General features: G+C 42.1%; 1 protein-coding gene across 1 annotated transcript; it reads right to left on the bottom strand.

Annotated features, from left to right (window-relative positions):
* Positions 1–173: 173 nt before the first annotated feature.
* On the bottom strand, positions 174–13,180 carry elovl6 (ELOVL fatty acid elongase 6). The gene is made up of 4 exons (XM_079228950.1): positions 12,997–13,180; positions 2,631–2,762; positions 2,249–2,400; positions 174–1,894 (listed from the first exon to the last, which is right to left on the bottom strand). Exons 1-4 carry the CDS (start codon positions 13,077–13,079, stop codon positions 1,452–1,454), a joined length of 810 nt encoding a protein of 269 aa, XP_079085076.1. The 5' UTR covers positions 13,080–13,180; the 3' UTR covers positions 174–1,451.
* Positions 13,181–15,573: the final 2,393 nt, after the last annotated feature.

Below are 15,573 nucleotides of genomic sequence, written 5' to 3' on the forward strand. Positions count from 1 at the left end.
GCTTTAGATCCCGAGGTGAAACCAGTAAGTGGAATCCTTGATATGCTTAAGAGCTCATAGCGGGTAGACAACTAACCTGGTTGTAATTACTGCCTCATGAAACCACTGAATCCAGTTTGACAGATAAACTGGATATAATCACCCTCAGACCCGAATTATTGCTGACTAAAATGGCTTTTTGGGTTCAGCAGCAAAAAAAAGGGTTCGGTAATAACAAGATGTTGAAGCGGAGGCAAAGCAAATAAATAAAAGAACACACACGACAGGCACATGTCAAATATTTGCACTCTTTGTTCATACGTTACATTTTTCAGCAACAATTGTTTTTGACATTGATACAGTGCAAATGCACAATAGCACAACAGACACCATTAAGGATACATGATATTTTTCAAAGTCAATACAGCAGATTTCGACAATTTGCATGTTTGATTTTTTTTCTTTCTTCTTCTTCTTTTGCTAAACAAATATGTGTATTTTCCATTTAAGCCTTCAGGGTCTAACAGACAAGTTTCCTTCACTGGTAGGGACCCTTCAACGCGGAGATGCGTTTGGAAATCAATTGGCAAGTCATTTTCCAAGTGTGGCCGGCAACTTCTGCGAGGTCTCGACAAGTGGTGACGCAGGGCACTGCCAGCATCCGTTTCCCATCATGCCCGGCAGCAGAGTGATCATCTGAGGCAGTCAGTCCAATCGGCTTCATTCGCGCCTTTCTCAACTAAAAACGGCTGTACCGGGTCAATTTCCAAACTGTAAACTGGTGCTGAAGTTAAATGTCTACCTTGTCTTGATATGCATATAATATTAAGAAAGAGATAACCTAAGACCTGAGAAAATATCGCATTTTTGCAATGTAAGACACAGAAGATCCAGTGCCGTTCCCCCCTGTCAGTTCTCATCAACTACCAACTCTCACCAGTGTTTCAAACTTCTTCGACAGATAAAAACAAAACACTGACAACAGACGGACAAAGTTATATTCAGATGGCTCGAGTTGACGTTGACTCCATCTATCTTCATATTTACCAATGTATTTATGTAATATCAAGTAAACATATGCTTGTGGCAGATGGGATTTGCATGTTTTTTGGGTTATATTTTAGCTTATAAAAAAAAAGGTATTTTAAAATTCATGTGGACAAGTCACGATGGCTCTGATCATGGCGTCGCTGCTTCCTCGGCGTCCCTTAACGGGGACGCCGCGTCCATTGAGGCGCTTTAAATCCGCACATTAGCAGTAATGCTCAAGCACAAAACACCGGCCGTCCTCTTGACCCACACACCCCCACCACCCCCGCCCCCACTCTCACCTCTGCATCACCCGTCTTTTTCATTCCAACAACCCCTCACCGCTAAAAGTTGATCTCAAGTCACTGGTCCCTGCTCCTCCATTTCCAACTCCCTTTGTCTTCATTATCATCGCCCCCTCTTCCCGTACTCACGGCGTCCCTTTACTCACTCTTCTTGGCGACAGCCGAGGCCGCTGATTTGGACTTGCCAAAGTAGGCCTCGTAGAAGAACTGGACAAAGAGCACAAAGTAGCTGAGGTACATGAGGGAGGACCACACAATGTTCTGCATGTGGGATGGACACTCCTGGCCCTGCTGCATCCACGAGTACACCAGGTAGTTGACCACGCAGCCCATCAGCATCTGGGTGATCTGGGTCAGGGTGATGAACATGGCGAACTTGCGCGACACCTTGAAGCCGGCCGCCCGCAGTGCGTAATAAGAGTACATGACGGCGTGGACCAAGTAGTTCATGGTCATGAACCACCCGCCGCCGGCCACCATGTCTTTGTAGGAGTACCAGGAGTAGAGCAGCACGGTGATGTGGTGGTACCAGTGGAGGAAGATGAGCTTCTGTTTCCTCAGGACGATGAAGAGAGTGTCGCCTGCGGGTAGGACAGAGGAGGTGTAGGTCGTTTAGGAGACGGGGAGGTTCGTGGAGAACATGTATAGTAAACATACACTAGTTTGAAATGGTTCTGAAAAGGCCGATAATGGCACTCCTTACTTTACTATAAGACCGCTATGTGCATTTGGTAAAATAGTCAACCAGTGCATGCCGCATGTGAGGTTACTCTTACGATAGGCACGTTTGGAATACCTGATGCGGACGTGTTTAGTCTGACGTCGAGTTGTAATGAATTGATGGTGTGTTCCTCGACTTAAAATAGGTTGTTTGTGGTAAGCGACGCATTATACATGGATACTATGAGAAATGCGATAAAAAGCTCTCGACTTACCCAGTTCTGGTGCTTTGCTAAGTACGAAGGCGTATGCCCAGAACTTGCTGACAGGCCCGTTGTAAAAGCTCTGGTCACAAACGGACTGTTTCAGCCCTTTGGTCATCAGGATGTGCATCATGAAGCTCCCCGTACGGATGGCACCAAATATACTGCAATGACAGGCGGACAAAGGAGATGTATGAAAAAAATGACTGAAGCCGCAAAATGTGTATCATTCATTGAAGTAGATGGTATGTGGTTTTCTAGACCCCCGCACATATCACTTGTGAATTAAACTGCATTTTTGTGTTGGTTTGAAATGCACCATGACTAGGTTTATGCTTTGTGTTTAAAAATGTAAATGTATTTGCTGCTTTTAATAATGCCAGGGCTTTCTCACCTGAACAGAGCGAGCGTGAGCGACCACAGCACCAGCGGTTTCCTCAACTCAAACTTCTCCCTCTGTTTCATGACATGGCGGCCACCGAGGATAAAGGCAACGTAGAGTGCAGCGAAGAGAAACGACTTCTTCCTGTGAACACACACAAATAAAAGATCCAAGATTAACCTTTTATTTGACTTCTCATTGCCTTTACCCACACAGGGTCATGTGCTGATTATGTTTGGTCTTTTTCAGCAATGCATCTGCTTCACATTCATACAATCACCGGGCAACAAATGGGAGGAGTCAGACAGATACAATGGCAGAAATTTGACAAATAAATAGTGCAAGGCTAATATATAAAAGAAGACACGATAATAAGTGCAGGAGCAACGTGACATGCGAGCAACAAACAGTAATTAATTAGTTTGAAATTCACCATGAACATTGTATTTCTTGGCCCATGTAACTACACGTTATGCACATCACAAGATGATGACATCCAACATGTTTTCAAAGGGGGACTTTTCCTTTATGTTCTTCACTACTACGGGAGTGTCACTTATGCCCAACCCAAAAGTCTGCTTCCCCGACAGCGTCCCAGCAGAGTGGGTATAATAAGTCCAACATACTGTGTGCACAACACAAACAATGGCTGTACTGATTTAACAAGCAATTCCCGAAGTAATGATTTAATGATTTGAGTCGCGCTCCAACAGCCACTAAATGCTTAGCTTTCAGTTTACAGATATTGCCATTATTTAGTTCCAACTCCCCACCGTCCTGTGACGCCTGTTTGCCTTAATCGATTCTTCAGAGATCACTGCCGTGCCGGGAAAAAGCATTTCCCAGCGATGGGGTGCGCAAACCTAGCGAAGGAGTCAGGTTGTTTTGTGCAGCTTTTTAGAGGTTAGATGACTGCAACATTAGTCACCAACTAAAAATGTGTTACTCAATGGGAATTGAGCAATTATTATATTCAAAATATTGTGTGTCAACTGACTTCCTAACACACAGTGTAGTAGCTCTCTGGTATACTGCTCAAATGGTCTGTGCACAACTAGCAAACATTCCTCACGGAGCCGTGACAAATGCAACCTGTTGCACTTTTAATTAAATATGTTTAATTGCGACTACTGCTAACACATCAGTACCCAAGTCGATGAAAACAGGAACAGAAGCACAATAACAGTGTCAGCTGTTTACATAATGGACTTCATTGTTCGTCAGTATGCAGAAGGTGAAAGATGCCACTTGTCTGTCCTCGAAGGAAGCCCACAAACAGACTCAGCCCACCTCCACAGAACAAAGGACAAAGCAATGCAGTCAAAGTGAAGAGGAGCAGCTTTCACAGAATGACAACAGGGTTGGACTGCAGAATGACATCAGCGTTTCTCAATAAACACAGGAAGGAGGGGCGGACCGAGCAACACAGAACACACAGCACACACAATGGCCTACATACTCTCGTGAAGCCGGTTTTACCGGAGAGGAGCGACAATCTCAGCATTTCAAACTTTACTGCTGTCAAAGCTGACAGGTCAGATTGATGCACGGCCTCAGGTGTGACTCTGCAGTGCATATTTTACGTCTAGTGATGTTGCACTGATATGTGTTTGTGTAGCAAGCACAGACAATGTAAAATTCCTTCTGCGGTAAATGTGTTGCTTGTTGTTATTGTAATCAATTAGTCATTTGAAGTGACACAAGAAATAACACATCCCTCTCGCAAGCGAACATTTTAATGAATAAGCATTGAAACACCCACATTGTTTCATGCAATACACTCAGCGGGTTTTGCTGCTACGGTTTAGCTTGGTGTGGTGTGACCCGTAGCTTACGGGTGCTACTGTTAGCTAATGCTAGCAGACTTTAGATAGTTTGTTGTATAAGGGATAGCATTGAGTCTTTTTGCTTACAATAGGTAGCGTAGCATTTAGCATTATCCAGTTATTAGACCGGCAAACGGTGACCCAATACAATTCGGTAGGGGGGGGTTATTAAGCCTTTTGGAGTGCTTTGATATTAGAATACAACATCTTGTTTTGTATGATGATGAATAAATCAATAAATATCATTATTGATGCATTAACGAGTTTCATAGCTTCAATGTTGCAGAAAATGTAAGTAAAGTACTAGTGTCTTAAATTTGTACTTAAGTACAGTACTTGAGCAAATACAAGTCATGTATGAAGTTGAGATATTCAGACATACGATTTGCATGCTTTCAACATTGCACATAATTCTTGGGACTTCCTTTGGACAGTTATTCAAATAAAATAATACATTTAAAAAGACAAATCAATTGAGCACGTCTGAGATTTGACAATTTCCAGGAATAATTGACTGAATTAAAAAATGTATGGAAATGCATAAAATAATTGCTAGTTGTATACCTACTGTTAATATTTTAATTATAGATAATCTCAGTGTCATTATAATGACTACCTCAATGATTGGTGCAACCTGTTGCTCTTCATGATCCAACCAAGCGAGGCTTTCCTGTCGTGTTCTCTGTGTTTTATCACCATCGTGTACAAGTACACTAAGCCAAAGGTTAAGACGCGCCCGGCCTACTGCGTTATGTTTAGAAGATGGATTACGCTGTCGGACAAAATAAATAAATAAGAAAGGGTAAAGAAACCCAAGGGCAAGGTCAAAGCCGACAAGTTGGTTGAGGGCGGCGGGGGAGGGGCTGCCGTTGTCTTTGCAAAAGTGCCAGCTGCAGCCGAGCTATGTCTGCAGTCACGGGAATCTATTTGAGACATCAGTGTGAATTCACATCATCCCTTCATGCTCTACAGCGCTACTGCTGACCTTCAGTATTCAGATTCACCCGAGACATTATACTTTCAAAGCACTTTTCTCCTACTTGAAGCAAGCTGCTTTTTACAAAATAAAAGCCTCCAGACAAGTGATACTTTTTTTTAAATGTTATATGATCCAAGGGCCAAAGATATATTAGAACTGCTTTGACAAACGCAAGATGACGTGAAGTCACAATCATAAGATCTGGAAGTAATGATGGAGGATTTTTTTAAGAACTACAAGTTGGATCTGGAGCTGGATTTACAGCATATATTTAGAGAGTCCGGGGCTCAGAAACAATGCTTCCTTCAGCTCACTTAGCAAATAATGTCTACAACCCAACAACTAATAAATAAGTAAAAATTTGAGACGAAACAAGAAGTGCCCATAAAGTATTGTCTCAATGACCTCGTTCCATCACCTAATCATTGGGGGAAAAAACTAATATTTCAACCCCTACTTCTGAACCGGACTTCTGTCTAAAAAGGACAATTTATTAGATGTGTGTGGCGAGAGGCTTGACTCTGCTGTTTGTCAAAGTGGGCCGAGGCAGCACGAATGGAGAAACTACAACATCAGAGCTCTTTCGGGGAGGATCAGCACGGAGCAGTTACAGAATCAGCAGAGATTTCCTGCTTGCTGCAAGGTAAACAAATAAATTTTAAAAAAAGACAGCCTCTTTTTTCCAGCTGAGTTTTCCTCCAAATAGCAGCAGTGGCTTCATTTTAGAAACGTAGGTGTCCCAGATCCTCTGCAGAAGTTTTACGTGGTCAAAGAGCTTACATGATATGTTTGATATTCTGTAATACATTTAGAAATGTTATATTTATGTTGCTACAGAGGATACAGGGTCAAAAGATGAATAATGTACTGTGGCCCCAAATCAGATATTCTATACTTTGATGAAAAAAAAGGTGACGAATACAGTTGAATACTGTTGTCTGCATCTAAAACAGAGGAAAGGAAACCAGAGTTGCTGTGCCAAAGTGTAGGATGAGCAGCAACCCACTGAATAAGATCGAGAGGTGCCGTAAGTAAGACCTTGCCATTACAGAATAATAATGTCTTCCAGGAAGCAGCCGCTTATAATCCAGTTAGAAGCAAACCCACCAGGCCCAGTTACTGCGTGCAATTTCTAAGGAAACACAAAATAACCAGGCTTGTGAGATGCTATCTCAAATTGGTTTAGTGCATTCTGCGTCTAATGGTCCACACAAAAGGGACAATGTATCTTATCAGGACATAGACGGGTTCTTTAGTTGAGTGGTAATTATATCAGCCTGTTAAGTGCTTAAGAACACCTTGACTCATGCTTATTTTAAGCAGCCAGACAAATGGCTTGTAGGAGGCTTGTAATGCAGAGCACAGTCCACGCACCTTGATGGCATCTCTACATCGTCACAAGTGTTTGGCTTCTTTTCACAGTGATGGAAGCCACCGACATCGGCGCGGCTCCGGATCAAACTGCAGACCACTGGGGGCGCTAAAGACCAGTCGTGTTTACTCGACCGGCCCTTAATAGCGGCACACGTGCGCACAGTCAAGCACGAGGCTGACCCCAATACAGATTCCTGGAAATGCAGGCAAGGGGGCAGTAACGCAGTTATGTGATGTATGCAAGGCATGCGATCCCACTGGTTGAAAGTAGCTGGAAACAACGTGCCAAGAAAAGATGGCAGGGAAGAGGATGACTTCTATCCGAAGGGAAATGATGCACGTTTCAAAATACTTAAATACAAACATCACGCAAACTTGTAAATGCACAGTATTAGCTCAACGCATGCGATATAAAATAGACGGTGCAACAGAACTGCTCTTTCCTGCAGCATTTCCTTGGCAGCCTGATTCAATCTGAAAAGGGAAACCAGACTTAAGTGACACTCCGGGCAGACCTTCATTCTGGAGGAGCCAAGCCGGCATCTTCGTCTCACCAGTCGCGAGAAGAGGAGCAGCCTAGCGAGCATCAAGCCCGGGGTGGACTCTGTGTTAACGTGGTCAGACATGATCAGCGTCATCATCAGGCGTTGCACTCGTTAAAAATGGCAGCAGCATGCAGAAGACCTTGCTGATGTAACTGTGTGACCATCAAGACGAACCGCGGGAATTGCACTAGGAAATAATCATTTATTTTCTTGTATATGCCGTTCATTTGATTTAGCACAGAATAGAAAGAAATCTCTTTGGTAATTTGTATTGTAAACTATGCAGTAAATTCAGGGAAAAGGAAATAATATAAAAACACAGAGGACAGCTTACCGTGGCTATGAACTATGACCAAATTCTTGCTTCCCCAGTTTGACACCTGACAAATTCTTTCTTGAATAAACATTTTGAATTGGCTTCTATTTAACCACAACTCCACCTCTCCCACATATTCTGCACCGTGGTATTGAATTGTGCGTCCTTTGACAGTTGCTCGTCTGAAATGGCGCCATCTAGAAATGTATTATTCCGTTATTTCTGTTCAGTGTGAAACACTTTGGAGAAAATCAGCTAATTCCTAAGATATAAAAACAACTATAAATAAATATATATCAAATTGTAGCTTGATGCCACATTTAAGACCGGTGTATAACGACTGGTCTCGTCAATCCAACAGCTGGGCTAAAGTGCTCAGGAACAAAAGGCTGGACTAATCTTGGACTAATCTTGGACTGAATAAGTCAGGCGAGACTTGTGAGGAAGAGAATCATTTCCTCAACTCATCAAGTATCATCGGAACCTGAACTTCAAGATGAGCTGCGATACTTCTGACCAACGTCGCAATACCGCTCAGCTGAATCATACGAGCCGTGGGAATAAACATTTACAGACGGAATACACAGAGCAGACCACAACAAACATGTCATTGTTCATGCTCACTGCAGCATTCTCTGGCTTCGCATCCCTTGTTATCGGTCCAGGGACAGGGAGATCCATCAAAAGTACAGAGAACCAAAGAGATGCCATCTACCCAGGAGGCTTTTTTTTTCAGAAGCAGAGAACGCAGATTCCAAGCAACCTGCATGGTAATGGGGAAATGATGACATCTGTGGGAGCACACAGTGAGTCAGCAGGTTGAAGACGTGTTCATAACAGAGGGTAACGGCTCTCTTTTGGATGCCATGCTGCAAAGCAGTCCTAATGCAGAACAGGCCGGTTTTAAACTGCAGGAGACTTTGACATCACGCAGAATCACAACAAATGCATTACTATAAAAAGGGACAAATACTAAATGCATCTCCATAATGCAAATGCTCACACTGATTGACATACCAAATAATAAATTGTATATTACACAACAGTCAGATATTGGATTATTCATCAGTCTGTTAAATAATATGCTTTAAATGATATATTCTATGCAGTTATGGAGTCAAGCAGATGAGCTTTTGATGCCAGATGTTTTAACTTTAATGGCCACAGTCCAAATATGATCAAATAATTTGTCTGGGAGCACTGCCCACTGCACTTCAGCAGTATAATTTGAATAATGAATAATTAATGACATACAGCAAAGTTTGGTGAGAGAATATATTTTAAATTAAACTATAGTATTTCATCGAAAAAGACCACTTTGACAATTCAGATCCTATTAAAGAAGCGCAATGCTTTGAACTGTTAAACAAATAAATGCATGCAGTCCTGTGGACTTGGACATAATAATGTGTACAAGCTAAATGACATCAAAGGATTTGGGGGCTTTTGGCTTTCTATTTGTAAAAAGTGCACAGTCAAGTAAATATCACACATCAAGCTGCAATGCTTGATGCAGCCGTTTGCACATTCTCAGGTCCCGAGTGCTAAGTGAAGCTGCTGACACTCCTGGTAACAAGGAAGCATTGATGTAGCAATACCTGATGTAGAAAAAAACTTGTTTTTGCTGAAGCTACCGTGTTATTGGATCGACGCAGTCACATTTTCCAGCACGTTTATTACAATTGCTGATAACTTTGAGTCGGCTGCCCATATTTTCACGAGCAACCCAAGTTTGACAAACCATGTCACCTCTACCATGTCGTTTATGCAGTGAAAATAAAGAAAATTGTCCTGCTCCTACACGAGCGTGTGTGTTTGTGGTTCTTTCATAATGTTGAAGGCCATGTTGTCGCTAAACAACAGCATCTAGGTCCATGTCCACTTCTTCCTCCTCGTCGTCTGATCATCCTGACTTCACAATGCTGAGCTGTCTGCTGCCAGTCTCAGGAGAACACATCAGATCAGTGAAACAATCTCTATTCACCCCTGCACAGTATACATACATACATACAAACACACACACTGTATATATATATACTGTATGCTGTGCATTAGTGTCTTAAGGTCTCACAATTCCTTTCAAGAAAACAAACGTGTATTTTTCAGCCCTAACGGTGATGAAAAGTGACAGCACCTCTAGCTACGCTGAGACATGTAAACAACTTTGATTCACCAACAGAACATTTGAGGAGGAAAAAAAGATCTATGGCTCATTTAACAGCTCAAATTATAATTATAAAAGACAGTCAAGAGAAAAGACCTTTTTTCCTCAATATCGATTTGAGCAAAGTAATTGTTGTAGTCTGCAGCTTTTTTCAGCTAGCTACCCTTCTCGCTCCGATACTAACGCTAAAATAGATAATCTACCCCAAATCCACCACTAGTTGGATTGTGTTCTCACCAGCTGAACAATTGTTGCATCAACCCTCTGAGATAATCATGCACAACAGGCGCACCGCAGAGAATGTATCGCACTGAAAGCAACATTGAGTCCATACTGTCACACTAAGTTAAAGTGCTGGACAGAAAATAGTCATCACCACAACATCATCAGTCCTGCTGGTTGTTTCCTGATCTAATCATTTGTTTAGGTGCACAAATAATGCACGATAATGTACTTTCATGACCAACTTAAAAAAAAAAATACAGTAGCAATGCAGGGATTACATTTGTATTCATTCGATTTCTGGCATATCTAAACGTAACAATATTTGTGTCTTACCTTTGAGGTCTAAATAGTTTACTATGGTCATTCATCGAGAGAGATCCTCCTCCTCTGATAGACAGCTCTCTCTCCGTAGTGACAAATGGGGTTTTTTGTGACAAAAATCCTGCCGCCACCTGCATATCTGGTTAGAATCCGGTCTCAGATTGTTCACTTACAATACTGAATTTAAGCCATTGATTCAGACTTAAAACCATGTTGCACTGCTGGTCTCACCCAGATCAGTGATGTCACATCAATCAAAAGGTAAAACACCCGATTGGAGTGCAACAGTAGTTTGGGCTTGCTGAACTTTGACCCCCATCAGTACACGTGTGGGGTTTATACTTTCATGTACAGGAGTAAACGCTCAGAAATATATCAATTGGCACTAATCAATGACATAATATGTTGCCATTTATTACAAAAGACTGTTTATGGTGGCTGTTTAAATAGGGTTATTTTTATTTTCTTAATGAGATAATGAAACAAAAGTTGAGCCCGAACTGGAAGTCGTGGACTGAATCAACTACATATGAACACACAGCAACCCTTTGGCAGCCCAAAACTAATAGAATTGGAATGTGCACTTGGCTGAGTTGATGTTGTTTCTGATGTTTGATGAATGTGCCTTACCCCCAAGCTAAATAAATAAATCAAATTGTGATGTGCCAGTCTGTGATTGAAGTCACTGCCTGCTGAAAAAGCATTGCGGCTTCCTTGTTTTCTTTCTATTTTACACGACGCTTGCCTTCAAGCTAGCTTCCTCTTTCCTTTCTCCATCTCCCCCTGAAGTCACAAAAACATGCCACATTTAGTCGTTTCGACTCCCTGAACAAGTTTTGAATGAAAACAAACAAGCCATCAATTCCCATTTTCTGCGGTTGCTGCCTCTCTCAGCCATGTGCACCGGCCCAGTCTGACATCCTCCACTACGCGAGCAGCGCAGAGGAGTCAGCACAGATCAGCTGCAACCCGATTGGCTAATGCTCTGTCAGCCGACATCAGAAGATTAATGTCATTGGTCGGTTGTCAGTACCAGGGTATGGACAGCTCCTAAACACTGCTCCCATGCGTCCCCTCTCTCTTGCTCACATATTTCATTCCAATGAATAAGAACAAAACTGCTCCAAGGGCTCTACTTAATAAAAATGTATTTTAAACGTTTAACGTGTACGTGGCTCTTTCCACAGGCAGCACAAGCAGATGCCAGAAGAAGCCAGATGAATGCCTTCTGCTCCCCGTGTGCCGCGCTGCAACGAACCCAGTGCCTAATGAAGCCTGCTCAAACTTAACGCATGACTCATTTTCGTTTGGATTAGAACCATTTCTTGGCTCAACCTGGCACGGACAATAATGACCCTTCAGTGAGTTCATGCGAAGGCGGGCTGGATGGACCGACACATGACCTACATATGAAAATTCATTGATGCGCACACACACCACAAAGCAATATTTGCTTAATCGCAGTAGCCAAAGTGAGATATCAGTCTAGGGGAAAGTTGCCTGGCAATCCTTGCCCTGGGCAAATGTGACACTGGAGAAGAAATAGTTCTGACATTTTAAGTCACAGTCCTCATTCGTTACAATGTTTCATGAAATATGCTACTCTGTTGGAGCTTGTTTAGTAATTAATCAGTAATAAGTTATTCAGTGTGGTAAAGCTGGTCTATGAATCGAGGAGTGCATTGACGGAGATTTGGCAACTATTTTGGCGATTGGTTTAATGTTTCACTATGAATAGAACATCTTCAGATTCTGGACTCTTGGTTGGAGAAAACAAAGCTGTTTGAGGACTTCACCTCGGACTCTGGGAGCATGCAATGGCCATTACTCCCTTTTATCCTGATATATTATATATTGTCTAACAGATGGATCAACAATATCAAATAAACATTGGTTTCAGCCCTGAAAATTGTCATGCAGAACTCAAAATTGCTCTGAATAGTTTTGAGCTACCTCACAATAACATGCAAATTACTTAGAATTTGGGATGAAATCTGTAATCTTTAAAGAAAAAAGTATGCTCACTAGTCCTATGTTTACTCAAATAAAGAAGACTAACTCGTTTGAAGGAGAAACCCGTTGGCTGGCTGAGGGACCGGTCCATGATGCTGTTAGACCGGTCTCTCAAAGGACGAGGCAACTGGAGCCACGCATTACCTTTACAGTAGACTCTCGGCAACTCGTGCACGGAGAATAAATCACGGAAAAATAACAAATCAAGGACAAACCCCGTGACGGGTAAAAGATGCACAATGCACCAGCGGAGCGCCATGTAGTGTCAGATTAGTTCCGCACAGGCGCGACGCGCGGGGCGGCCGGGCATCGCGCTCGCACAAGGCTCGGGGCCTGCGCGGATTTGCTCATTTCACGAGGGCACGAGCGGCAATTTTGCGGCTGATGACAGCGAGCCTGATATAATAGGACACGGCGAGGTTTAATCCCGGGGAGCGAGGCTGACGCATGTGCGCGGTTACAGCCCTTCCATCCACATTCAGCATACGCGCACACGCGCAAAAACGCGCTGTGTTTGCAGCGGGGAACGCTTACTGTAATGTATGATTAAAAAAGAAGAAGAAGAAGAAGACGAAAACAGGGGTGCGCTAACGTCACGTCGCCGTGCAGCCTTACCAGTTCTCCTGCATCCACCGGATGGCTTCATCCTCGTTGAACTGTCTCTCGAATTCATACTCTTGGAGAGCTAGCACCGACATGCTCGCTGCGCTGTGGTTGCTTTATTTTCACGCCGTTGAAAACAAGACACTCGGCCGGGAGGGTTTCAGTTTTTCGCTAGTCTGGTTTTCCACGCAACCCTCGTCTCGCATCGCCCGCGCTGCTGTCTGAACCTCGCGGTTGTGCGCGAGCAACTCTCGGGTCTCGGCACCTTCTTCCTCTACCGGCTAAAAGCGAGCCTACGCCCTCTTCCCCGGGAGGAGGTGGACTCCAGGGTCCTAACGCCGCCCTGTTGTGTTCTCCTGTGTCGTAGTAGTGCTTTGGAAGTTTTAGTTCAGTGCAAATTGATTCAAGTCGCTTCAAGTTAAGTTTGAAAAAAATGCAAAAACGAAATCATAGATATGCTGACTATAAAATGCTAATATTCAGTTCATACTTTTCTTTCATGACAATCATGAAAAAAAAATATAAGGCTGTAACAAAAACTCATTCTTAAAAAAAAAAAAAAAAACTATAAATGGAAGACCATTTGCCACTGTGCTAAAAAATAAATAAAGATCCTGGAATTTATTATAATGAGACACTTTCTAAATGATGACTCATTATCTCATAATTATGAGATAATATCTCACAGTCTGTAAAAATAATTAAGATAAGATCAAATACCATATAATTGAAAAAAAAATAAGGATTACAGCAGCAGATGGGTAAAGTGCACACAAGAGACAGATAGTAATATAACAGTAATAAATACACAATAGCAATATCATATATACAGACAGAATTTGATTTCACTTTAGCAGTGGTGCAAGAAGTGTTCAGATCCTTTAGAGTAGCCGACTCCTTTAAAAGTCCTGATTCAAAGTATGCAAAATGTACTTTAAGTATCGAAAGTACTAATGCAGGGAAAAGGACCAAAACAAATGCATTATGTAAGCAGCATTCCTTTATAGATTTTTTTATTCGATAATGCCTCCAAAATAAATTTAAAAAAAATATAAAATAAAAATCAGAAAAAGATGAGGAATGCATTACATCATACCCAGTCAGCCTTGAAATACTGGCTTTGCCACTTTGTTGCACAATCCTTATCAGTTTCGTAATCTTTTAAAAGACTGTTGTAATGACTGCTTCATCAACCAATACAGGTGGGAGATGTTTCTTAATCTGGCAAAAAGACAGGTGGAGTGAGCTCTTTCGGCACTGCCTGATTTAACTTTCACCTAGAAACTGACTACAGGGCTGCTGGCACACATGCATACCGACTATGCTGACTCCAGGTTTGGTTGCAGGTTACCTTTGGATGGTGGGCTGATATCTCCTGATGACATTGCAGCTTGATTTGGACATTCACCCCCATGATCCGATACAAACACCGGGTCAAAACCCCCCCGATTCAAACATGTTGCTTGTGACATTCTCTTATAGGTTACCTGATCGTCAGCATGCATAACCGTTGTACAAATGACTTGTACTACAAATGTAACCACTGAGTTTACATCTACTTATGAATGTGGCAAGCACAGGAAAACCACAATACTGCGGCAAGCTGTTTGCATGTTTTCTCTCAGGAAAAACCCGCCGAGTCAAAGTTTCCAGTTCAACCCGTTCAACCGTGTTCAGCTCAACAACAGCAACAAATCATCTCTGTGCTCACATCTGAAAGTGGAGCACAAAATCCCCACAACACCCGCAGTCTATTTGCAGTGGGAAGACTATAAAACAAAATGTAAAACACATTAATTCTAACATTGCAGAAAAATGCATCCGGACCACAATAAACCTGTTGCCAGTAAAAGTAAACTCACATCCATATATGTTGTCTTACAATATGACTTAGTTTGATACAGACATCAGTGCTTTATGAACTGGAATTCACTTCACTCTAAATGTAAAATCTCTTCTTGTTGCGTTGCATACTGAGTTTATCAAGATATTGACATCACACTGTTGAACAAAAAGGGGCGAGAGTGGAGAGAAGCTGCACTTTTTCATTCTCAGGGACTGAAAACAAATCTGATATTCACAATTATGTGTCAGGTGGGTTTACAACTACAGTATAGACCATTTATGAAAGCATTGCCTTGTTTTGCCATTGGATGTAATGGAACCCAAAATGGCATCACATCATTTGTCACAGAACACACATTTATTTCATCACGGTATTGGGCATTGGTTAAAAGAATCAAAGAGAGACTGGTTGGCAAGTGTTCAGGGAAGTTTACTGGCACATTAATTGGACTCATGAGCAAGCATAGTTTCACATTTGCCAAACTGGGACAATGTCAGAGGAAATAACCTGGGACACTTTACGCATGTCATTTCTGCAATATGTTGCAAATTAATTCAATGTAATTGTGAATTGGCTGTGCAGTGCATGTTGAGGATGGTGGTTCACATCAAACTGAAGATGTCAAAATATTGAACCTTATATGTTTTCAGAATCTGCTACATTATCTAACTGGTATTTAACCTATTTGTAATTGATCACATACATGTGTATAAAAAGACACAATTGGTTTTGTGATTATATCG

Source organism: Taurulus bubalis (genome assembly GCF_910589615.1).
Source record: "Taurulus bubalis genome assembly, chromosome: 13".
In the NCBI taxonomy this organism is placed as follows: Eukaryota; Metazoa; Chordata; class Actinopteri; order Perciformes; family Cottidae; genus Taurulus; species Taurulus bubalis.

Excerpts from the sequence above, each read along its gene's own strand:
- elovl6 (XM_079228950.1), bottom strand. The coding sequence starts at position 13,079 with ATGTCGGTGCTAGCTCTCCAAGAGTATGAATTCGAGAGACAGTTCAAC. Across the intron at positions 2,763-12,996 it reads CGGTGGATGCAGGAGAACTG|GAAGAAGTCGTTTCTCTTCG; the intron begins GTAAGGCTGCAC and ends GTGTGTTCACAG. Across the intron at positions 2,401-2,630 it reads CTCACGCTCGCTCTGTTCAG|TATATTTGGTGCCATCCGTA; the intron begins GTGAGAAAGCCC and ends CTGTCATTGCAG.